The sequence below is a fragment of the Carex rostrata genome, chromosome 1 (assembly GCF_964058835.1).
Source record: "Carex rostrata chromosome 1, lpCarRost1.2, whole genome shotgun sequence".
In the NCBI taxonomy this organism is placed as follows: Eukaryota; Viridiplantae; Streptophyta; class Magnoliopsida; order Poales; family Cyperaceae; genus Carex; species Carex rostrata.
In genome coordinates this window covers 4,356,885-4,382,669 of record NC_135918.1, presented here as the reverse complement: position 1 = coordinate 4,382,669, position 25,785 = coordinate 4,356,885, and the positions used below count along the sequence as shown (strand labels likewise).

General features: G+C 32.6%; 2 protein-coding genes across 2 annotated transcripts; both read left to right on the top strand.

Annotated features, from left to right (window-relative positions):
- Positions 1–11,339: 11,339 nt before the first annotated feature.
- LOC144553110 (transmembrane 9 superfamily member 1-like) lies at positions 11,340–17,228 on the top strand. The gene is made up of 12 exons (XM_078301205.1): positions 11,340–11,534; positions 11,793–11,985; positions 12,394–12,498; positions 12,631–12,648; positions 13,189–13,277; positions 13,376–13,528; positions 13,699–13,833; positions 13,929–14,095; positions 14,471–14,565; positions 14,874–15,247; positions 16,249–16,522; positions 16,749–17,228. Exons 1-12 carry the CDS (start codon positions 11,457–11,459, stop codon positions 16,814–16,816), a joined length of 1,749 nt encoding a protein of 582 aa, XP_078157331.1. The 5' UTR covers positions 11,340–11,456; the 3' UTR covers positions 16,817–17,228.
- A 2,820-nt stretch (positions 17,229–20,048) lies between these two features.
- Positions 20,049–23,889, top strand: MLO4 (Seven transmembrane MLO family protein). The gene is made up of 15 exons (XM_078314828.1): positions 20,049–20,321; positions 20,410–20,467; positions 20,838–21,046; positions 21,152–21,268; positions 21,363–21,414; positions 21,504–21,595; positions 21,680–21,754; positions 21,855–21,940; positions 22,044–22,093; positions 22,182–22,222; positions 22,322–22,489; positions 22,610–22,645; positions 22,958–23,025; positions 23,147–23,207; positions 23,447–23,889. Exons 1-15 carry the CDS (start codon positions 20,202–20,204, stop codon positions 23,711–23,713), a joined length of 1,500 nt encoding a protein of 499 aa, XP_078170954.1. The 5' UTR covers positions 20,049–20,201; the 3' UTR covers positions 23,714–23,889.
- The last annotated feature ends 1,896 nt before the right edge of the window (positions 23,890–25,785 follow it).

The following is a 25,785-nucleotide window of genomic DNA, read 5'->3' as shown; positions in this document are numbered from 1 at the left end:
ATCCAAACCATTAGATGTGATCTCTACCATTATAATTAGATAAACATTATGAACTTTGGTAATTTTTAATAAGTATATGATCCAAGAGGAGGGATCAAGTTACAACAAATTACCACAACCATTTTCTACATTTTCAAAGTCCAAATCATCGATCCAAACCGTTCAACATGATCTCCACAATAAAATGTGCTTGGAGACCAAATTTTACATTTTTGGGAATTTTTTTACTATTTATTAAGATGGGTACAAAATTCAATGGTATGAATTTGACTAGTTTTTGTACCCATCTTAATAAATAGTAAAAAATTCCAAAAAATGTAAAATTTGGTCCCCAAGCACATTTTATTGTAGAGATCACATCTAACGGTTTGGATCGACGATTTGGACTTTGAAAATGTAGAAAATACTTGTTGTAACTTGTTGTAACTCAAAAATTATTGTAACTTGATCCCTCCTCATATAATTAATATGTTATATTGTTAATATATTAAATAATTATTATAATAATATTATAATATTTTATAGTTATTATTAATATATTAATATTATATAATTAGTATCTTATTATTAATATATAATTATATAATTAATATCCTATATTGTTAATATATTAAATAATTATTATAAGAGATGGGCTACGGTGAGTTGCGAAGTAAAGCGACTATTTTACTTCCCGCTCATATTTTGCGATTTTAAAGTTCAAAACGTCGATCTGAACTGTTCATCTTGTTCTCCATATTGAAATATGCTTGGAGACCAAATTTTACATTTTTTGGAATTTTTTTACTATTTATTAAGCAATTTTGAAAGACGTTGATCTGATGGTCCAGAAAATTTTACTGTTTTCACTGTTAACAGCAAGACAGCAATTTTCAAAAATGCTTAATAAATAGTAAAAAAATACCAAAAAATGTAAAATTTGGTCTCCAAGCACATTTCAATATGGATTAAACATCTAACGGTTCGGATTGGTCGTTTGGACTTTCAAAATAAAAATACGGCGTGAAGTAGAAACGCGTTTTACTTCGCAACTCACCGTAGCCCATCTCATTATTATAATAATATTATATAATTAATATTTTCTTATTATTAATTATTATTAATATGTAATTATATAATTAATATGTTATATTGTAAATATATTAAATAATTATTATAATAATATTGCAATATATTATAGTTGTTATTAATATATTAATATTATATAATTAGTATCTTATTATTAATAATTTATATTAATAATTATTATTAATTAATAATTTATATTAATAATGATTATTAATTAATAATTTATATTAATAATGTTTATTAATTTATAATTTATATTAATAATGATTATTAATTTATAATTTATATTAATAATTATTATTAATTTATAATTATATAATTAATAATTAATATTGTTAATATAGTAAATCATTATTATAATAATATTATAATATATTATAGTTGTTATTGATATATTAATATTATATAATTAGTATCTTTTTATTAATAATTATTATTAATTTATAATTATATAATTAATAATTAATAATTAATATTGTTACTATAGTAAATCATTATTATAATAATATAATAATATATTATAGTTGTTATTGATATATTAATATTATATAATTAGTATCTTTTTATTAATAATTATTATTAATTTATAATTATATAATTTGTACTTTATTATTAATTTATAATTAATATTTTCTATTATTAATATATTAAATAAATTTTATAATAGTATATAATATATTACAGTTATTATTAATATATTAATATTTTATTATAAATAATTAACCAATTTAGGCTTTTAAAACTTCAGTCCTCCACCAACTCTAACCAAACAAGGAATAGTTTAAGCTATGATTTAACTTTAGACCTCAACTAAACATAAATAATTTAGACCGGTCTGAATTAAAATAATCAATTTAGATCTCTTTAGTTTTAGACCATAACCAAAGATGAGGCAACTTCTTAATAAAATGAATGGCTTAACCAAAAGAATATCAAATGTGACATAAAAAGGTATCCTGTTATTTATGTTTCTGGATTCGAAAAGAATGGAGAGTAGATTGTGGAGCACTAAAACCGACCAAACGAGCAGGATTCTCACGAGCAAGATGCCTACTGCCTAGCTGCCTCGATATGTCACATTTTTTTATCCAAAGTTCCAAACCAACCCTAATTTTAGGCCTTTTCCAGTTTGATTGATATTCTTGCGCAGTTTCCTGCTTAGCCCTTGCAAAGTTTCGAAATTCATTCTGCATGACAAATTATGTAAGTACAGTTTCAAAAAAAAAACTAAAAAAAAAAAAACTATTCTGTGAGCAAGTCGGAGAATGAGAGAGAGGGAAGAAAGGGGAATTGCGAGTGCGGTACTGTTAGAGTTCAGAGTGTAGAGTTTTTATCTCTATCTTAATCGGAGCATGGTGGCTATTGAACAAAAGTGGATCTGGTTATGGAGAGAGATGGAGAATGAGGTAATATATATGGTGATTGAGATTATAAGTTGGATTAGATGATGAGAGTAATTTAGATGAATTTATAAGAATAAATGAGTTTAGATCTAGGAATGAGGATAGAGTGGAAAAAACGTGCCGTGCTGTAACTAACACGCCGTGACTTTTGTCTCGTGCCGAGCCGTGCCGTGACCAAAATGTCAAGGGGTGGTCACGGCACACGAGTCACGCCATGACTCACGCGCTGTGACTATTCACGTGTAGTGTCCAAACGTAACTACTCATGTCCGTGACTCATGTACCGTGACTATTCACGTGCCATGTCCAAACGTAACTGGTCACATTTCTCACGTTTAACTATTTTTTTCATAATTTAAGTTGGTTTCTTCAAGATTCACCATTTAATTAAGACCTAACGGTCCTAATTACACGTGACTCGTGTAATTACGTGCCGTGATAAAATGTCAAAGGGCGGTCACAACATGGAACAGTAACAAGTGTTGTGTCGTTCCGTGACAGAGCCGGCTCCGCCGTGCCATTTTTCCACACTAAATGAGAATCATTTAAGTTGTTGTAAGTACATTTTTTATCAGTAAAATTGTTAGTTGGTCAAGTCATTCACTTTTAAATAATATTTTAGAATAGTTAAAAATGTCCAGTATGTTACCTTTGTCAATATTTTGTCTTAACCTTATGAAAAAAAACTATCAGTTTTGTCGGGTGGATTTTGAATTACATTAATTAAATATTGATTGATATATACAATTTTTTTGTAATGCATGTTTTTAATTTTTGATTAATTAAAAGTGATCACTACGGTTCAGATTATTTTTATGCGTTAGATGTTGATCTTTAATATGTAAAAATTGAAGGGTACTACTTTTATTAATAATGAGCTAAAATGAATAATTTAAGGATTTGATACTCGTAGTACAAGCTAGGCAAAATAAACCTTTATATTAGTAATCGTCCCGTTAGATTAGAGAATGAGGCCGAGAATATCGGGAACATAAATGACTCGCTGAGGATGTTTTTCGGAGTGGAGCTAAAGAGCATGAATGGGGTTAATTGATCCTGTATTTTTTATTAATTTTTTATATTTATGTATGATTTTATATATAATTTAAAGTAAGATATTATAATTATGTAAAATGACTCCATTTTTTACAAAAAAGATGTATATAATTAACTTCTGTATATGTTTAACTCTTTATGGTTCGAACATCTGACTTTGTTTCTGGATGCCTTGCTATTTTGAAAGATCAAGTTGAGTAACACTCTGCACGGTCAAGGAGATTATTCCAAATTCGCTTCTGTGTATTGTAGACTCAACACAGAATGATTACAATGACAACAACAGCTTTTGTCAACACCAACAGAACAAGATGGAGATATATTCACAACCAACCGGAAAATCTAAAAAATATATAACTATAGAAGTATTCTTCCTCATCTATTCATGGTGCTGATATATATAAAATTTGATGTAGTTTGCCAACCTTAAAAAAAAAATTAATGTAGTTTAATAATAGTTTTTCTTTTAAAATATTCGCAGAAGCTACGAAGTTGTAAAGGAGAATCGAACTTTCGACTTTTAGGTAACTAATATTTGAGAACTTTTTTTTCTAACTAATTGTGTTACCTCTTATTCTCCAATTGAATAACAGTTGGTCCTTCAATTTGATTAAAAAAATATATGAGGAATCCAATTACACTCTTTTTTGGTGACACCAAATTATACTCTCCATTTTCAAAGTTTTCAAATTTCAAATAGTCGATCCAAACCGTTTAACATAATGGATATGTTAGAATGTGCTTGCAGGTCAAATTTTATATTTTTTGAATTTTTTTTACCATTTATTAAGTATTTAACAAAATCGCCATATTTAGACCGTTGAATTTTTGTACCCATCTTAATAAATAGTAAAAAAATTCATAAAAATGTAAAATTTGATCTACAAGCACATTTTAACATATCCATCAAATTGAACGGTTTGGATCAACTGTTTGAACTTTGTAAACATAGGGTGTAATCCGGTGTCACTAAAAGAGGATGTAATTTTTTTTTTTTGAAAAAAGGCAGAATGCCCGTTTCATGTTAATGAAACCAAAAGAGTTAAGTTACAAACGCATATAATTCCTGGCTATTCTCCGAGGAGACGGCACCACATATGTGCCGGCCCAACAACAAGGATATAATACCAGTGTAAAGCAAAAACAACAAAATAACTCCAAACGATCAAAACACACACAAAAGTTATAACTAAGCCGCTCACATAAGGGCTGATATGTAAAACTAATGGGGATAGAGGCATCTGGTAAGTCATGATTCTAGACAGATGGTAGATCATGAGATCATCCTGGGGTTGCACAGTAACCATGGCAGTAGCAGGAGGGAGGGCTTGCAAAGGTATGGCATCCAGGGTGTCAGTAATCCAGAGAGCAGCAGCTTCCTTAACCGTACCCGTGCATCAGTATTACCTGTTCAGTATTTAACCAAAGAAATAATGAGAAAAATAATACTGCGGGCAGTTTTAGGTGTTGACTGATTAAAACACACCTCATTTCGGTGTTTCCAGATAGTCCAACACAAGGCACTATATACCATTAAGAAACCCGTTTGTTCTTCCCTTGGAAGGTCAAGGGCAAAAGTAATAATGTCTGAACATGTGTTCCCAAAAATTATTTTCCTGAGCAATTAGAATTTAATGCCTATCTTAGATATATGAAGTCCGTTCTGAGATTCGCATCAGATTAGAATTGATGACTCAGATCTCATTGTACTCATCAGTTGTTGCGCTGGATCTACATATAGCTGTGCAAATAGGCGTGTGATGCATTCCAAAAAAAAAAAAAAAGACCTAAGAAAAGAGAAAGAAAGAAAGGCGGTTGTAATATAGTATTGTAGTGTGAAAATTTGCAGGGGTACATGGAAACATTTCCCAATTTTTTTTCTGTATATTTAAGAGCATGCATGGTATTACACAAAAATAACATCTGACTGATTTTTTTTGTTTTGTTCGTCAATTATATTTTATATTATTATATTTTTTTAAAGGATCCAATTAAAACGCTAGTCGATCAATTGATGAGTGATGAGTGATGAGCAAAGAGATATATTAATTTATTTAATATAAATGATAAAACAAAACGAAATACAGAGATGCGGTTGGTAACCAGAAACCATGCACTCTGGTTAACTAACTCTCAGTAGTCAGTAAGAGGGTAGGGTAGGTTGAGATCCTGTTAAGCCATTTTTTTCCATTAATATTTTTTAAAAGGAACTTTTGAGTGTTAGCCAGACATATAATCAGCTGACCGGTCAAACATAATTTTATAATTATTTTTAATATCGAGTATATTTTATATATTTTTTTTTCTGAGAAAGGTATAGAAATAGAAACATATTAGTAATTAAACAAACATAACGTATAAAAAAACAAAGATTAATTATTTTACGCTTAAATGACTTAAGATAATATGAAATAAAAAAGAAATCTAATAGTAGAGCTCAATTTGAATTTGAATTAGTTTGAGGTCAATAGTCCGATTGACTGTCAGCTCAATTTTGAGTTTTTACTCTACTTATAATCAAATTGATTTTGAACTAAAATATATATATTTTTGAAATCTTGACGGTGATTGTAGTATAATTTTCATTAATTAAACGTAAATTACGTCCATCATATTACATTCAGAACATCATCAACATTAAACTACATTCACATCTAAACAACATCGACATCGAACATCACAAACAACTAAAAACAACAAAATAAATAAATCATATCCTTCGATAGTAGACACCAACGACCTTCAACATCGGCTAGCTAGCGATTATAGGAAAATGAGGCATCATTTTTTTTTAATTAGGATTGCGGGTGAAAGGGAGGAGGCGTCAAGAGATAGAAAGGTTGACGACTAGGGCTATTATCGTCAATTTTTTTCCGATTCTCCCGACAGAAGTGGATGATAGAAAGGTGCATTGAGACGAGAGAGTTGATGGCTAGGGCTATTGTCATCAACTCTCTCTTCTTTCAACGAGGAGGTGTAGAGGTGGGAGTGGCCAGCGTGTGGAGAGGGGGTTACTGGTGGCTTAGAGTTTATCGGAGAAAAAAATAGATGAACGAGAGTAGAGAGAGGGGGGGGGGGGGGGGGAGTGACCTGCCGACAAAAAGAGTGGAGCGGTGCCGACTGTCTCCTCCTCCCCGCAGGATCACCCCACACCTCCGGAGGAGGGCGAAAGAGGGAGGATGCTGCTAGTGGAGGGCAGAGGAATTCCCATTGCATTGGGAATGTAAATTTGTGTCTAATTTGAGTCATATACTGCGCAATATAAATTAATTAAGTTTTCGCGCGCTGTGATTAAAATTTTAAAAATGTTTACAATTAGTCACGTTGTTATCAATTTTAATATATTATCTATGTCGATTATGTAATGTGATTATTTTCTACTGTTTTAGTCATATCACGTCACATCACGTGACAAATTTTAAAAATTATTTTTTAATTATAATTTATTTTGTAAAAATTTCTTATGTGTATATTTTGTTTTATTTTCTTTAAACTAACTTAAAACTGGAAATAATAATTAAATTTCATAAGCCACGTCTATCATGATCATACGTGATATGGTTATTTGCATAACGTGACTGTTCTCTATCATTTTAATCACGTTACGTTATGTAAAAATCAATTTTAGTCATATAATATATCGTGACGTAACTAAATCACAGTGTATGCATCACGTCACATCAGGCTTTTCTTTTACTAGTTACAGTATTTGAATAATCACGCTACATGAAAACAATTTACCTCTCAAAAGAGGAGCCTTTGAGAAAATAGTTTGTTTGGAGGGTGCACATGCAACATACAAGGAGCTTTCATTTTTATTCTTACTGTCCAGGTCATGACGTCAGTGAGTAACACTGGAAGGTAGAAAATAACACTTTACCCCTAAAAAAGTTAATATTAATGGCACTTTTTAAACCATTAACAAACGAGGCAATGAAAAGGACCGCAATAGAAGCTTCTATAGATAATATAGCCCTTCATTACATCATGAGACCACCAAACATGCAAATTTTGTTTTAAGATTTTGCATCTACGAAGTTGACACCAAAGTATCTTTTATGTTGTGTGGTGTGATTGCACTAGTGTCTTTTTCATCTTTTCATTATTAAACTAAAAGATAGAAAATTAATAATAAGAAGAGGGAAACGTACACATCTTATAACATATTTTTTTCTCAAAAATATATATATATATAGGAATATGCTAGTATGCTATGCATAGCATAGAGCCCCTCCATGCAACGGCTTGAATTTCAAGTTTTCAAAATCCTAACAGTCGATCCGAACCGTTCATCTTGTTCTCCATATTAATATGTGTTTGGAGACCAAATTTCACATTTTTTGGAATTTTTTTACTATTTCTTTAGATTTATTGAAAATCCATGTTTTCAACAAATCTGGATCATAAAAAAAAAGCGATTTTCAATAAATCTAAAGAAATAATAAAAAAATTCAAAAAAATGTCAAATTTGGTCTCCAAACACATATTAATATGGAGAACAAGATGAACGGTTCGGATTGACCGTTAGGATTTTGAAAACTCGAAATTCGAGCTATTGCATGGAGGGGCTCTATGCTATGCATAGCATGCTAGCATATTCCTATATATATATATATATATATAGAGAGAGAGAGAGAGAGAGAGAGAGAGAGAGAGTCCGGCTAAATTGCTGCTGGCAGCAGTTCTGCCCAAGTGCTGCCGGGGCTATATTTAGCCGTGTGATGTCCAAACAACAAATCCAAACTATTAGATGTTTAATCTATATTATAATCTACTTGGAGACCAAATTTTACATTTTTTGGAATTTTTTTACTATTTATTAAGCTGGATTGAAAACCGTTGTTTTCAATGTTGCAGAAATTTGCAGAAATTCAAACAGAAATTTATAGTAAACCGTTTTCAAACCAGCTTAATAAATAGTAAAAAAATTCCAAAAAAAATATAAAATTTGGTCTCCAAGTAGATTATAATATAGATTAAACATCTAACGGTTTGAATTTGTTGTTTGGACATCACACAGCTAAATATAGCCCCCGCAGCACTTGGGCAGAACTGCTGCCAGCAGCAATTTAGCCGGACTCTCTCTCTCTCTCTATATATATATATATATATATATAACATATTTACTATATTTTAAAAGATAAATTTGTCTATAAAAGATTATATAATCGATTTCATGTATATCTTAAATGCATGTGAAACGAATAATGATCTTAATATGCATGTAAAAAAATGACCGAGTTGTCATAATCAATCATAATCAGTCTAAAATGATTTCCCATTTCCAATAAAAATTGTAGAATTAATTTCTAATTCAACATAGATGTTGCTTGATAGACAACTAATTCACATGATCAGCAAACATTTTCATTTTTTTATTAGTTTTGCCAAAAGTTGATATTTTGGTGGACAAATGTAACTTGAATTATTGGTCATAGTACAAGTTAACAAATACAAGGGAAGAAATTAAGCTCATCTCATGTCTATTTTTGTGATCCCGAATATATGTACTTTCTCTTTTTTTCAACGGGAGCAAAGAATTATTGGACAAGTAATCCAAGAAGTCCTGGATATTGATTGGTTTGTGATTGGTTTGTTTGTTTCTGTTTTTTTTTTCCCCTGAAAGCACTTGAATTTGTAGTTCATTTATGTAATTTCCGATCTTATTGTTGTACTTTCTTTCTTACCACTTTGAAAAAAGATTATTTTCTTTCTCGGTTATTTTCAATGTTTTCTCTAAGAAGCCACATACAAAAGAAGTTGAACTTTTTTTCGTTGTACAGGACTTGCAATTATTTTTTTTATTTTTAGAAATAAAAAATAATTAATCAAGAATAAGACGGATATGTTACTCAAATGTAACTTAATTTATATATTAAATTCACAGTTTCTACTCGAACTGGTTGAACTGAATCAATGATTTTGTTTTTAGTACTTTTTGAATTTTACATTTACAAGGCACGTTGTAATATCTAAAAGTTATCAGGACCAAATTAATGGCTATGTTCCAGTACTTCATAAATTTTATGTTGCCAAGACATATTGTTAATTTTGAAAACTACTTAGTTTCATTATACACTCCAATGAGATCAAAACATTAGTTTGATCTCATCTATGAGATAGAAAAATAATATGTCATCGCACTTAAAGCACAACGTATATTAAAGTTAAAAAGGGTATTAAATAGACAAGTGATACGATATCTTGACAAAGGAATAAATAATTTTTTTTTTACCATCGACCTCATAGTTCGTCATGACTGAAAATTAAAATGGTGAATATATATTTTATTTGTTTAGATGTATATTGTATATCTGTGATTCATGGACTTGTCTTTTTATGTTTTATGAATCGATTTATAATTTTAACTGTGCAACTTTTATCAAGTTTTTTATCAGACAAAATATGAATCAAATTTGTGATATCTCATCTAAACCAAAAATATGTCAACAGTTGAAGTTGAAAAATCTTTGATGTTTATTTTTTTGTGACTAAAGTCCTTATGCCGATTTAGCTCGCCACGGGAACCTATAACATTTAAGATTTACGATTTATTTGTTTCGAGAAACTTCCCAAATAAATAGACGAATTAAACGAACTTACATATTATTTCCGAAATTATCCCAAAACTTTACGAAATATACGAATTACTAATAATTTCTGATTCATTTCACAATTTTTTTCTTAAAATTTAGATATTTTATGTGTTAACGAACTATTTTGTAATTTAAAAAAAAAAATCAATGAAAGTTGCTTGCTTTCATTGATAAAAGCAAACACAGAACTAATATCAACAAAAGGAAAAATAAAATTAAAAAAGTAGTCAAACAGATTTAAATCCCTGTCTGCTCCCCATGTCATCACAAAAAGAAGGAAGAAATATCAAACACAAGCATCATATTTTTAGAATTATTTTGTAAATTACGAATAAAATATTTTAGATCTTGTCATTGTTCAAATTTGCATCAATTAAAACAAACGGTGTATATTCTTCGTTCCACACGGTAAGATATTGGTAAGATACTCTACTAGATCCAGTGTTTTAATAATAAGTTCTTATTCGGTATTCGGAAAGCCACCGAATACCGTATATACAGTATGTAGCCGAATATTCGAATTTTCAAATAAAAAATCAGAGGCATTAACTCTATTAAACATAGATAAACATTACAAATAAACATAAATAAAACATAACACAAGTTAGAACAAGTTAACAATCCATAGTACAAATTACAAAACTACAAATAAATATAAATAAAACATAAGTTCAAACTTAAATAAATGAAATTATAACTTATTCGGTTCTTATTTGGATTTTTATTCTCTATTCAGAAATATTAGGTTCTTATTCGGAAATATTCAGTTCTTATTCGAAATAATTCGGTTCTTATTCTCTATTCGGAAATATTTGGCCGAATAGATAATATGCGGAAAAAAATATGCGGCCGAATATTCGAAACTGAATATTGGACCGAATACTCATTTCCAATTTTGATTTCCAACCGAATACGAATATTTGGCCGAATAGACGGAATATTAAAACACTGATTAGATCTGAATCTTTTTTTATGACAGGGTTTGGTTTAATGTAATTCTGGATGACATAAAAATGGCCCGCTTTGTTTAGAGTAGGTTAGAAGTTTCCAGACGTGTTCATTATTAAAGGCTCAAAGCAGCGAACATTTTGGGCCTACTAAATACGGCCTGCTTTTCACTTGGGGAATTGTCGTCTGAACCCGTATTAAGCTCCAATGATGTTATTGCACCGAGCGTAACCAATATTTTTCTTGAGTCTCGATATTCGATAGAGCGGCTTCAAGTTTCATAAACTCCTGCTGCATCTTACCTTACTGACCTCCTTTTGTCCAGTGCAATCTCGTTCGGGTCGAATCCTTGTCAGATCCGGTCCGATTCGATCCGACGAGCCAGATGCGATCCATCGTCGGATTCCTCCTCCTCATCGCCGCCATCTTCTCCTCCGCCTCCGCATCCGAGTCCGATCACAAGGTACGCCTTAGCCGTTGATCTCTTATCCGACTGTTCGCTTTAGATCTATGCCCTCAACCTAGTAGTGAAAAGTACACATATTCGTTTTGTTTATATCAGATCTGGATTTGAATTTATGCACCAGTGATCTCGGAGTGTGGTCACCTTTGACTGCTTTTTGCCTCCAATTATGTTTTCTTTGTTGGACTTCTTACGTGCATCATTTTCTGTACATAATTCACATAGTAACTGGTTGCACCTTTGTGATGCTATATACAGTATCGAGCTGATGAGGCAGTGACTCTTTGGGTAAACAAGGTCGGGCCATATAACAATCCTCAGGAAACATACAATTACTACAGCCTTCCCTTCTGTAAGCTGTCAGAGAACCCTCCGCACAGATGGGGTGGTCTTGGAGAGGTTTTGGGCGGGAATGAGCTGATTGATAGCCAAATTGAGATCAAGTTCTTAAGTAATGTAGCTTACAGTTTTATCTATTTCTTGTCTATATGTACCTTGCATATAGTAATTAACTGGTACATACTGGCTAGGATCTGGTATAGTTTGGATTATGATTGATGTCTTGGTAAATGGTAAACGGTACCTGATTCTGAAATTTAATCTTGGTGTAAGGCATGTACCCTGCTTAAAACCTCAATTAACACCTCAACAAAGCCAATAGGACCTGTTAGACTGAAAGGTTGAACTGGAAATTACTGATATATCACCAGGTCCTGCTAATTGCATTGTTGTGGTATCGTGGTCACCTGGTACCTGACCCAGGATGGTATTAGGTAGCACCCCTTAGTTCTCTATAGTTGCAGAAAGAAAACTGGGTGCACATCAGCAGACCAACTAAAAGTAAACTCTCTATTGACAGGGAATGTGGACAGGAGCACCAGTTGTACACTCGAACTTGATGCTTCTAAGGTGCAGCAGTTCACTGATGCCATTGAAAATGCATATTGGTTTGAGTTCTTCATAGGTCAGTTTTTAATGTGTTACTTGATGCTTTTCTGGGGCAAGTTATGTCTTTGCCATTTCTAACTAATTCTTTTGTTTTGTTTTGTTTTTTTTCTCCTTCACCTTTTGGATTTGCTTCCCTTTGCTGCAATAGATGATCTGCCTTTATGGGGTATGTAATGATTATCAGTGTTTGTTTAGTTTATATATGCTTTTAAGTTCAATGGAGTGTAGATATTAAATCATTTATCATGTATGCTTAATAGTCCTCTGTACAAAGCCCTCTGTAAAGACTTGACAAGATCTGGTTTTTGTGTATATTTTAGCGGTCAGTTCTAGAATTTCCTATGAAAAGATCTCAGGATCGTCTGGTTTTCCAAATTTTCTGGCACTCTAAAAGCTGACCAGTTCTCATCTGGTATGCTGAGTATAACTGTAATTTTCTCTTTATTGGACATATGTTGATATTTAAGTCAAATTATACCTGATCCCTGCTACAAATCCTTCATTTTTAAACACCCAACTCTCATGTCTTGATGTAATGAAAGTATAGCTCAAGTTGAGATCCAAAAGTTTTACCGGCGATATATGTTTTCCTTGGTCTAAAGATTGGGTCAACTTCTGACACAATTTTAATTGCTAAAAAAATTTGCACCTTTTTTCTTTTGGTTGAAGTTGGACTATAATATTCGGTGAATTATTTCATTAACAGGTTTTGTTGGAGAAACTGACAAGAACAATGAGAACAAGCACTACATTTTCACACACAAGGACATAAGTGTTAGATATAATGGCGAGAGGGTTTGTACCTTATGTTGTTTGCCTTTCAATTCACAACATAACATTCTTTGACCTGCAATCTAAGGATATTTTTTTTTATTATTGTTGTTATGTTTCAGATTATTCATGTTAACCTCACTCAACAGAGCCCGAAACTTTTGGAAGCTGGTAAAACAGTTGACATGACCTACTCTGTGAAGTGGGCAGAAACAAATATAACATTTGCACACCGTTTTGATGTTTACCTAGATTATCCTTTCTTTGAGCATCAGGTAGTTGCATTTTTCATGTTTATTGTAATTTAAATAAGAACTGAGATACGACTGAATGAAAATTTCTTTTCCATATTGAAATTGATCAATCTATTGCAACAAATTTTAGTGATCCTACTTTGGCAAGCCTCACTTCCTAGTATGACCACATCTGATTAATTGGATTACAGATTCACTGGTTCTCTATCTTCAATTCATTCATGATGGTTATTTTCCTCACGGGGCTGGTTTCTATGATACTGATGCGTACTCTGAGAAATGATTATGCAAAATATGCTCGTGAGGATGATGATATCGAAACTCTGGTAAATAACTTTCATTGCTTCCTTTCAATATGCATTTTCCAACCACGCCATACATTTTGATTGTAGAATTTTTTTTTTTTTTGAATATTTGAAAGGAGAGAGATGTTAACGAGGAATCCGGATGGAAGCTGGTTCATGGAGATGTCTTCAGGACACCTCGTAATTTGGTCCTTATTTCAGCTTTTGTGGGTATCGGCGCACAGCTTGCCACTCTTGTTCTGCTAGTAATCGTGTTGGCTATTGTAGGAATGTTGTACATTGGGTAAGTATCTATTCTTATTAGTTTTATCTTAACTTCTACATGCAGTGGATTTAAAAGAAGCTATTTAAAATTGTATTGGGTCAAAAATAGATTTTTTGTAACCCTATTTTGTACTTGGTTCTATCAATAGCTTATGCGATATAAACAAAACAGCATTGTAGTTCTGCACTGGGTTAATGTCTCAATATGAGCTTGAAATTGAGGTTTGCAATGAATATATTTGTAAATTCCTTTGAAAGTAGTACTCACCTGTGTTACTTTCCAGGTAGATGCTGTTGATTTATGATATTAATGTATGACTTAGTTTTCACGGAAGCTAGTATTTTCACTTGGTGCGAAGCTACTGTTTTCATTTAATCACTTTAATATCTCCAGGCGAGGGACTATTACTACGACGTTTATATTGTGCTATGCGCTTACCTCTTTCATCTCGGGATATGTCAGTGGCGGACTCTACTCAAGAAATGGAGGTTAGTGTGCCCTTTTCAACTGACTCTTTTCATATTGCATTCCATTTGTTGTTGTGCTTGTGTGTATTTTTGTAAAAATTTATCACTTGACATTATCAATACCATTATCTTTAGGGGTTCTACCATATTAAATACTGCTGAACGCCATATAATGCACCGCTATGCAGTTCTTTATAATTGTTTGAATTTTTAAGCTTTTTCCTCTCAAATTTTCACCAAAAAGAATGTTTGTAGCATGACTGGTATACTACCTTATAACTGTTTTATACTAATGATTACTCCCAAATTCTTTCTTGATGCAATTTTAGGCAAGAACTGGATCCAAGCAATGATTCTTACCGCTTCGCTCTTTCCATTCATGTGTTTTAGTATTGGCCTAGCACTAAACACAATCGCCATCTTCTATCGGTCTCTGGCTGCAATACCTTTTGGCACAATGGTGGTTATGTTTGTTCTCTGGGCATTCATCTCCTTCCCGCTTGCCCTGTTGGGTACAGTTGTGGGGAGGAATTGGAGTGGGTCTCCCAACAACCCCTGCCGGGTAAAGACAATACCCCGTCCGATACCTGAGAAGAAATGGTACCTCACCCCTCTGGTGGTTGCGATGATGGGAGGCTTGCTTCCATTTGGGAGCATCTTCATTGAGATGTACTTTGTTTTCACCTCCTTTTGGAATTACAAGGTAGATCTATATGTTTGTGTAGTTCTTTTTCAATTTTTTTTTTTTTTTTTGCATTTTTGTTTTCTGGTCTGGTTTCTATGCACTGATGTTTGTTCTATAGAATACAAGCCAGTAGAATAATTGGACGATGTCGTTGTGGGATTCTTATATAACATTAATCACGATGAACTAATGTACTTATGAATAAAATAATGCTTAATATTAAAATTTCTGAAGGGGCTTTTGTCCAGTAATTTCAAAAAGTACCATGAACTACTATATGTCCAGTAATGTTCATGCCAAAGTTTGACCCTGACTTGTACTGTACTCATTTTATAATTTTTTTTGTTTTCATTTTTTCAAGACCCAACTTCGATCCCTAGACTTATATAGCCTACAACATGAATAGCATAACAAAAAGAGTAGGGTTAAAATTCCCCATTGGTTTTGTGTCCCATCATGCCCCAATATTGTTATCTCTATTTTCAAAGTTTAAACCGTCGACTCAAACCGCTCAATATGATCTTCATATTAAAATGTGCTTGGATACAAAATTATATATATATATATTTTGCTATTTTTAAGATAGGTACAAAATCACTGTTTTTAGAAGATTCTGGACCATTCAAAAATAGTTATTTTGTACCTCTCTAAACAATTAGTAAAAAAAATTAAAAAAATTATAAAATTTGTTATCCAAGCACATTTTAGCATGAAGATCATGTTGAACGGTTCGGATCGATTATTTAGATTTTGAAAATAGAGATAATGATGTTGGGGCATGATGGGACACAAAATCAATGGGGCATTTTAACCCTACTCTAACAAAAAAGAATTAAAAGGTAAATTTTTAAAGAAAGAGCAATAAATCTGTATGACATCATGCATGATGAGTTTTGATGGGGTCTTTGAAACAGATATTCTTGTTTAGCAACTTGCTAGATCAGAAGTTAAAAATTGAAGATTCGTAAGCAATTTATGTATCTTATTTCACAACTTAACCTTTTCATGTTTATGCCCAGGTGTACTATGTGTATGGCTTCATGCTGCTGGTGTTCCTAATCCTGTTAATTGTCACGATTTGTGTGACAATTGTGGGGACATACTTTCTGCTGAATGCCGAGAACTATCACTGGCAGTGGACATCATTCTTCTCAGCTGCCTCAACGGCACTTTATGTGTACATCTATTCCATCTACTACTACCATGTGAAGACCAAAATGTCTGGATTCTTCCAGACCAGTTTCTACTTTGGGTATACTCTCATGTTCTGTCTGGGCCTGGGAATCCTCTGTGGTGAGTGCTCTCCCCCTGCCCCTCCCTATCTATCATGTTAGTTTGTAAAATAAGCCATACAGATAGAATGCAAAGCAGTGCTCTGTGTAGTTTTAGATCAAAGTATAATATTCAAACTCAATCAGTGCATTTTTTTCAAGGTCAGATTGGCAAGATGCCCGGCTTCTAGTGACACTAATCAGTGCATTTTTTCTCATGGAAATTTTACTCGTGTTCAAAACATCAGGTGCTGTGGGTTATCTAGGATCGGCTCTATTTGTTCGAAGAATCTACCGAAATATCAAGTGTGATTAAGTTGATGCCATATCAGAAGAGAATCCACATGCAAGGATTGGATGCCTGAGAAGTATATTCTGATAAGGTTCTGGAAATGACACGCCAGTCTGTGTTTTCTAATTTACTTAATTCTGTGTTTCTTTATTTCTGGACTTTTGGTAATTTAGAGGATTTGGCGCATTATCTGGCGCAGCGCGTAAATATCATGTTAGTTTAGGAAACAGTTAGTAAGTACGGTTTGGTGCCCTGCAAGTTCGAGATTGATCATTTTTCTTTTTGAATTCTAAATACAATTTCTCTAGGTTTATAGCTGCACTAATAGTTGGTTGAGTTAGAACTTATACTATGCTCAGTTTTGTAGCACATAAATTGTTGGTTGATGTGTATTTTTTGTATGCCTATTTTATATTAAACTTGCTAATTTTCCAAATTTTCTGTACTTAAATTTTAGACGAACTCACCCAGAGCATAGATAAATAGCATGTCGAGACTTTGAAATGAGTTTTAACTTGTGAACAAAATGTTTGAAATGGGGACTTTAGTGCTATAATTTTGGATATAACTAATTATTACAATTTTTATTTTGCATTTATATTTTAGAATATATGATTTGGATAGTTTATTTCGTTTTATTTCATGAGGGTTGTGTTTGATTTTATAATTTTTTTAATTCGTTTAAAGATGAACTCTCAATTAAATGAATTAATTTTAGTGTGTTCATTTTTCAGCCTCTTAATATGTATAAAATGACAATAACAAGTAATGATATGAATATAGTAGACGCACGTTATTTGATATTTTCATACATCACAGGAGATCTATGCAATACATTGATCTATTTTTTTAGTTTAACACATAATTTTCGTATTATCTGTCAGTTTTTGTGATTTTAAGATTTCAAATATCGATTAAAAATATCTAAGATTAAATATTAAATGCACGTAATCTATCGTAAATGCATTCTAGTTAATATGTTTATGCAACATCTAAGATTTTCATGATTTTATGATCTCAAGTATCGATTATCATGATTTTGTGATCACAAATGTGGTCTCAAAATCATTTGAAACATAAATTGACGCAAGCAACATGCTCTAAATATAGTCCTGCAAATTTGTTTGCGCAAAAGTTGATTTGTTTTCCTTTTTGAATTAGCACAGCCACAGACATACAAAATATTTATTGGATATGTTTGATTTAGGATGAGTAGAACTATGCATGTATCAAAAGACGGAAATAAATCTGCTGTGATTCTTCAGGAATCACAGGACCCTGTTATTCCAAATTCAATCTTTTACTTTATGAAATGTACAAATTTCAAAATCAGTAATTTTCTGTGCACGGGTCATGTGATTTGGAATAGCAGCGTCATGTGATTCTTGAAGAATCACAGCAGATTTAATTCCATCAAAAGACATAAGTTAGCATTGATGCGTAAGTTGTAGTCATTTTAGGATCCTAAATGAGGTCTAAATAAATTAAAAACATGAATAGGTAAACACAAACACATTGTGACTGCAATTTGTAGAATTTTATGCAAAAAAAAAATATTGTATTTGTTTGGTTGGACACAAGTCCTAAATTAGATTAAAATGGATTAAAGCATTAAAGTAAGTTACGATCTTTTTTGTAATTGTTTGATTTTCCACGGAAAAACTATGTGCATCGAAAAAAGAAAAAAAGAAAAAGTAAAAGAGTTCGTCTGTAACTTTTTTATGATTTTACGATCATAAATATGGCCTATTGATTAAAATATGAATAGACACACAAATGCACTGCAAATGACTTTTTTTTTTTTTTTAAATATCCATACATTTGTTGTATGTTTTTTTATTTAGCGTGAATAAATGCACTAATAACTGTACGTAGCTTTTGCACAAATCATCAAAACTATAACAATATGTTTCAAATAAAATATAAAACTTGCATAAATTATTATTAGAGCAATCAATCATATTTTAAACAAAAAATAATTGTAGGGTAGCTTTTGCAATATTTTGCATGCATAATAAATATTGAACGCACGAATTAGTTTAAAATATTAGCAAACGCTTGTGAGGTACCGTAAACATTTCCAATAAATTTGTTTGCACGATAATTAATGTTTTCTTTATAAATCATCACAAATTCACAATGGATGCGATGCCCCATTTTGTCATAGAGCCCAATTAGATACCCGAGGCTTCGATCTATCGATTTCTTCCGATAATTGTACTTGTACAACTTTCTTTTTCTTATTAATTTTCTGGCTTATTTTAAAATAGTAAGAAATCAACATGGGTATTTAATTACAACCCCGCTATATCTTGATCCATCGTTCAATTGTCTCATGATTGCCCGACACTACCATGTGCTTTGACTATATTAATTTTTCTTTTCTTTAAACGAATTAAAACCGTCTAATGATAAAATATTACTCTTGCACTATGTCTTGTAGGTTTGTAGCACTATAATTTTTTTACTTTCCTTTTAAATAATTACAATACAATTCGAGTTAGGTACTTTCTCAAATAAATAAGATACAATTTTAAAAGTTTCTATTTCTAATAATGTAAGGCATAAATAATCCTATCATAAAATATCTATATTCTAAAAACTATTAATTGGGTAATTCAAATAATGCAGAAATGTGAGAGATTTTTGAATGTATAATATATATTTAATAATAAAGTTTTGATAGATTAATTTTTAATAACAAAAGTTTTGATAAGTATGTATGTTCTAATGGTTTTGGCGACAATTTCGTGTCAATTTTTTTTTTAACATATAAATAACAAAATAAGTTGATTGAATAATATATAGAATTTTACATTTCTTTCGGATGCATCAGAAGCTAAAAAATAAATTATATTTTGACGATTTAATCGTTATCGAAATGAACTCAAAATTTAAAAACTTTTATATGCATATGATGGAGATGATATATTAAAAATCAACACTAACCAATAATCTTTGAAATTGAAAACCTTCTCATATCTTATTTTCTCTGAATTTTAAATTTGAAACCTCCACAGTTTCGCTCGTGAAAAGGAAAAAAGGCGCACCACGTGCCCTCATCACATACAAAGCCGCAACTCACTGAAACATCTCTGACCGTCCGATTTGTAGATACGTCCGATCCACGCCGTAATTCTTGCGTTTCTTCAGACAAATTTAAATCCCGCTGTCCCACACTATTGACTGTTGTGCAATGTACCGCCTCGATTGCTCGATCCAAACCAATAGAAAGTATTTAAAAATCACAACATGGGAAAAATAAATCAGAAAAAAAAAGCTCTCTTGTTCGCTCGTATATCCCGCTGCGATCTTGCCTCCAGATGCCTTGTGCTGTTCTTCTTCCCTCTCCTCCGTACATAGACAATGAAATAGTAACCAAGTCAAATTAGGAGAGAAGAGAGCACAAATGGGGGAGGGGGAACCAAGGTCTCTGGCCGAGACGCCGACCTGGTCGGTGGCCACTGTCATGACTGGAATGGTCGCTGTCTGCTTCATTGTAGAGCGCTCGATCTACCGGTTTGGCAAAGTATATGTTTTGGCGGTTGGTTAGTTTATTGAATTCATTGCTTGGATTGTATTGTAGAATAAAGGTTGTGTTGGTTTTGCATTTGCAGTGGCTGAAGAAGACTAAGAGGAAAGCAATGCTTGCTGCTTTGGAGAAAGTTAGAGAAGGTGATTGCTGTTCCTTTTTTTTTTCCTCATTATTGTCTTTCTAGATTGAGATTTTGTTAAATACTAAACGAGAAGAATAATATGGCTGGATAATGTTCCATCCAGAATTCTAGATCAGGTATGATTATGTACTGGTCAGTTGGTACCGGATCCCTTCTTGCTCCAACTCCAGACAGAAAAAAATGGATATATACAGGTTCAGTATTGTAAAAGACAAAACTATTGAGAAACATTTGGTCATTTGGTTTTAGTCATAGGATCTCAGTCGATATTTCTAAAACTGGTCCAAATTTGAACCACTACATCATTTCAAGTTTTCAACAACTGATTCCAAGTCGTTTGATGAAATACCTCAATGAGGTGAAAACAGAACTCATGCTACTGGGGTTGATATCCCTTATTCTGAGCCAGACGTCTAGATGGATCTCTGAAATATGTGTGCCATCATCTGTCTTCACAAGCCAGTTCTACATATGTTCAGAGAATGACTTTGATGAGCTCGGGGGAGGTGACGTGCTTGTAAATCAGACCCAACTTGCAAAATCCATCTTTGGAAGTTCAACACATACCTGTAGTGAGGTCAGTTACAGTTGCATTACCAGCTAGTGTATTAAAACATGCGGTATAGTCCACAGTCATTGGTACTGCTATCTTTAATTGTTTATTATTTTGTATTGTTCATAGGGTCATGAGTCATTTGTCTCTCTCGAGGGTCTTGAGCAGTTACACCGGTTTCTATTTGTTCTTGGAATAACACATGTTCTATATAGCTTTGTTACAGTTGTTCTATCTATGATTAAGGTAATTAACTAATTACTGTATATTTCATTGTGTTTTTGTTTTGTTTATTTGTTTTTGTTTGTTGAGTTGGTTTGTACTTTTTATCTATGCGTAGATATATAGTTGGAGGAAATGGGAGCACCAGGCACACCCTCAAGATTTGCAAGGTATTTTCAAATCATAGGAGACTTGGAGAAGCAACTGTAAGGTTACAATATTTTATATTATATTTTCTGTTTTCCTTTTTAAATTGTAGCCAGGAGAAGCAGGATGATGAGAAGGCAATCAACTTTTGTTTTTCACCATGCTTCTCATCCTTGGAGCAAAAACAAAATTCTAATCTGGATGGTATGTAAACTAAAAAAAATACTTGAGAGAAATTTTCAGTGTACAGTTTTTCCATATTTTGAAAATTAAAATAATGTGATGCAGCTCTGCTTCATACGTCAATTTAAGGGCTCGATTGCAAGGTCAGACTACATGGCTTTGCGGCTAGGCTTCATTACTGTACGCATTTATATTTTGTCATTCATTAATATTTAATAATCTATTCTACTAAGATGTAGTTCTTACTAGGGTACTTTTTTTTTGTTACCTTGATTTCTAGAATCATAAGTTGCCGCATACATATGACTTCCATAAATATATTGTACGTAGCATGGAAGATGATTACAGCGGAACTATCGGCATAAGGTAATAGCCAGAGCTCTTTATTTTGACCTAAATTAACTGAAAAGTTTTTATTTTGCATAATTTTCTTTTGTTTTTGCTAACAATGAAAATTCATAATTTTCAGCTGGCCTCTGTGGGCATTTGCCATTGTATGCATCTTTGTAAACATTCATGGTAGCACTACATACCACAAAAACAAATTCTGTTTCGTCAACTCTTTCACAGATAGATTACTAAATGCCTTCTTTTAATCTATTTACAGGCCTTAATATCTACTTTTGGTTGTCATTTCTCCCTGTTATAGTAAGCATATACTGAATTAATGTTGAGAAATTTTGATTAATTAACATTTTCATGGTTAGTTACATTTATTACTTTTTTTCTCACAAAAACTTTGAAAAGCTGGTCATGCTAGTTGGAACAGAGCTTCAACATGTAGTCGCACAACTTGCCCTAGAAGTTGTTGAGGCGGTCGGCCCTGTTGGGACCCACTTGAAACCACGAGATGATCTTTTTTGGTTTAAAAAACCCGAAATACTATTGTGGCTTATACAATTCATATCATTTCAGGTGATTCTGAGATTCTTTCTTTGTTGTTGAACTTTTAGTCATATAAAATTTGTTTGTTGTCGTTTTCGTTTTCCTTTCCTGTATCTTATATGTTTTCTGCAATTCCTTTGTTTCTTACAGAATGCATTTGAGATGGCAACATTTATATGGTCTATGGTAAGCTGTGGATTGATCATGCTATATATTGATTTTGGTTGTTACCATCCTGGTCAGGAGCCATAAGCGTGATACCAAACAGAGACAACACCAGTCCAGCTTTTCATTCTAGTTTTAGTTTTATTGTTTTGCTATCTTGGTCAGATATACTGAGTAGCAGACAGATATAGAACTCAGTATAAGATGTAGGTGCTGGTACACATAGGTACCAAAAGATCTCAATAATGGGAAGCTTTTGGTCTGAGAATATTATTTGTAGATCAATCTTTAGATATCTGTTCCTAGTTTTCTCAGATTCAATGCCATTTGCAGTGGCAGCTAGGTGCACACTCTTGTCTGATGAAGAATCAATTCTTGGTTATTGTTCGCATAATTTGTGGGTTAGTGGTTCCTTTTTTCCCTCTACATTTTTGTTTTGTCTGTTTCGAGGAGATAATTATACCATATCATTATTTTCTAAAATAATTTGGAAGTTAGTATAACACTCTGAGACTGTTACAGGATATTGGTTCAATTTTGGTGCAGCTACAGCACACTACCCCTCAACGTTATTATAACTCAGGTATAGTTGTATTTTGTTCCCTACCCAGCACAGTTAAATATTCCTTTTAAATTTGGAAACAAGACACTTTTAATTATTTTGCTCCAGGAGTTATTGAAATTGTTTGCCAGCCTGAATTTCTGTAAAATTTCCAAAATTCATTGCAACTGGCACAGTGACACTTGATTAGTTAAAATGACAAAAAAATTATATATAGAAAAGGATTCTTTGATTCCATAAAGTCTGTTTTTGCTACATAGATGGGGTCGAAGTTCAAGAAATCCTTGGTGTCAGAAAATGTGAGGGAGTCACTACACAAATGGTGCAAGAGAGTACGGCAAAAGACGCAATATGCACGCTCGCTGTCAGTTTGTTCTTTGGATTTCACTGTGGATGAATTCGAAGAGACACTCACAGTCGGTACCTTGTCGCGAACTGTTTCTACAAACTCTTTGGATGACCTAGGTGAAAATGAAACAGAGGCTGTGGTCACAGATGAGCTGCCACCTGATAAAACTAACCCATAATTATCCTTCATTTTTTTAATTTTTATCTGGACATACAACTACACATTGATCTACTTTGAAAGTTTGAAGGTGCTTCTATTTTGGATATGACCTTATAAACTTAGTAATGTATATTACCTTTCTTCTAATGGCAATGTAACTGGATCTTTTAAAATATTGTTATAGCTTCCTGGAAACAGGGGTGGACCCACAAACACCTGCGGGGGGCAGCTACCTCTCCTTGGATTATTTTTGAAATTAAGTGGAAAAATACGGACCCGGTACCACTTCGCTTCTCCCTGGAAATTGCTTTGCCCATCTCTAGAATTGGAAAGCTTTATTATTATTTTTATAGAAATTTACGAATCCAGACCAACTTTGTTGATTTTCTTTTTGAATCAAAGTGATATATACCACCGATTTTGTATTGACATCCAAACAATATCTGACTTGGTACCTAAAATAGATACCAAAATCAATCACCAAGTTTAACATATGTTCTTACAACAAAAACATAACATAACACTCTCAGACAAGTCTATGAAAGAAATATGCATAAAAGACCCTGCAAAAACACTAATCAAACTAACAAAACACTATTTTTATGCAATTTTCTCCCAGTTCACTATATCTTCTTCATCCATTCATTCTCCAAACATTGGAGATGAGGGGTTGCCAACTCCAGAACCCAGCATTTCCTCTGAACTGTCCACTTAGGCAATGTATAGTAGAAGGTTCACTACTTAAGCCATATCTTGACTTCTTGCCTCTTTTTCCTGAATTTGACCTGGGAGATCCTTAACATTAGAAGGGATCATGACTTAATTAAAAAAAAATGAATTATCTGATCTAAATTGACACCAAAAACTAGCTAATGGTGATGCATGCAAGACACTCTCACTTAGTGAGACGAGCGTCATTCACCGGATCTGCATCCTTGTCAATGCAATTGGGGTGAACAACAATGCCATAGTTAAAACAAAAAAAATATCCACCATATCTCCCCTCACCTGACATATGCAGCAATGTCCCCAATGTCTGTGAAAACCTTGTCAAGGATATCTCTATCACACGGATCAACACTGCTCATGAATTCTTCAGCATCTTCCGATGAAATTAAACATTGCAAATGCCTCCTCGATTGGGCTTTACTCATCCAAAAGTTGTTAATAATCTCTTCTTTTTCTTCTTCTTTTTTTTCCCCGTGACATGGTTAAAACTAGAGTTTCAAATGATAGTGATGGATTAGACATTGGATATTAATTCTAAATAATTCATACAAATTAATAACAATTTGTCCGGAGCAGTTTGTAACACTTCCTAACAATTTCTAACAATTAAAAAGTAAAAAAAATATAAAAAATTATTAAAACAAAAAAAATTTACCCGAAAATCGCCTATGAAGTCGCCTCTAAAATCACCTTCTTTTTCTCTCTTCCTCTTCCTCTCTTTGAATTCAGGTGAGTTTGAGAGGGAAGAGAGAAAAATGGGGTTTTTATAGTGCAAAAAAAAAATCCCAATCAGTTATATTATATAGCGGATTGGAATACAAATCCGATCCGCTATATTATATAGTGATTTGGGTATTTAAAAAAAATTCAAAAACTTGGATAGAAGTGGATAAATATATATAAAGTTAGATATTAATAAAAATATCGGTTAATTTTGATAGCTATTGTTACAAGAGATTTTATATAAACGATATTGTTCTTTTTCTTTTGCCATGTATTTTCTATAGTCTACATTTATTGAACAATTCAATGGATATGAAAAATTCAGCAATATCGGTTTAGCAACCGAATTTCCAAATATGATCAGTGCTAAATTGCTGCTATTTAAAAGCTTGATAGTTGGGGTTTCTTTTCATCCCGTTTTTTTTTTCCTACCACCCTCAAAAATTAGAATTAAATGAATACCATCCGGAAAATTAGAATTCAGATTCCGCCACGTTCGCACCATGGATCTGCGAACAGATCGTCAACCCGTTCGCAGATCCACGGTGCAAACGGGTCGGTGCACAGATCCACGGTGTGAACGGGTCATGGCGCAAGCGGATCAAAGCGAGCGTGTCAGTGCGCAGATCCACGGGTCGG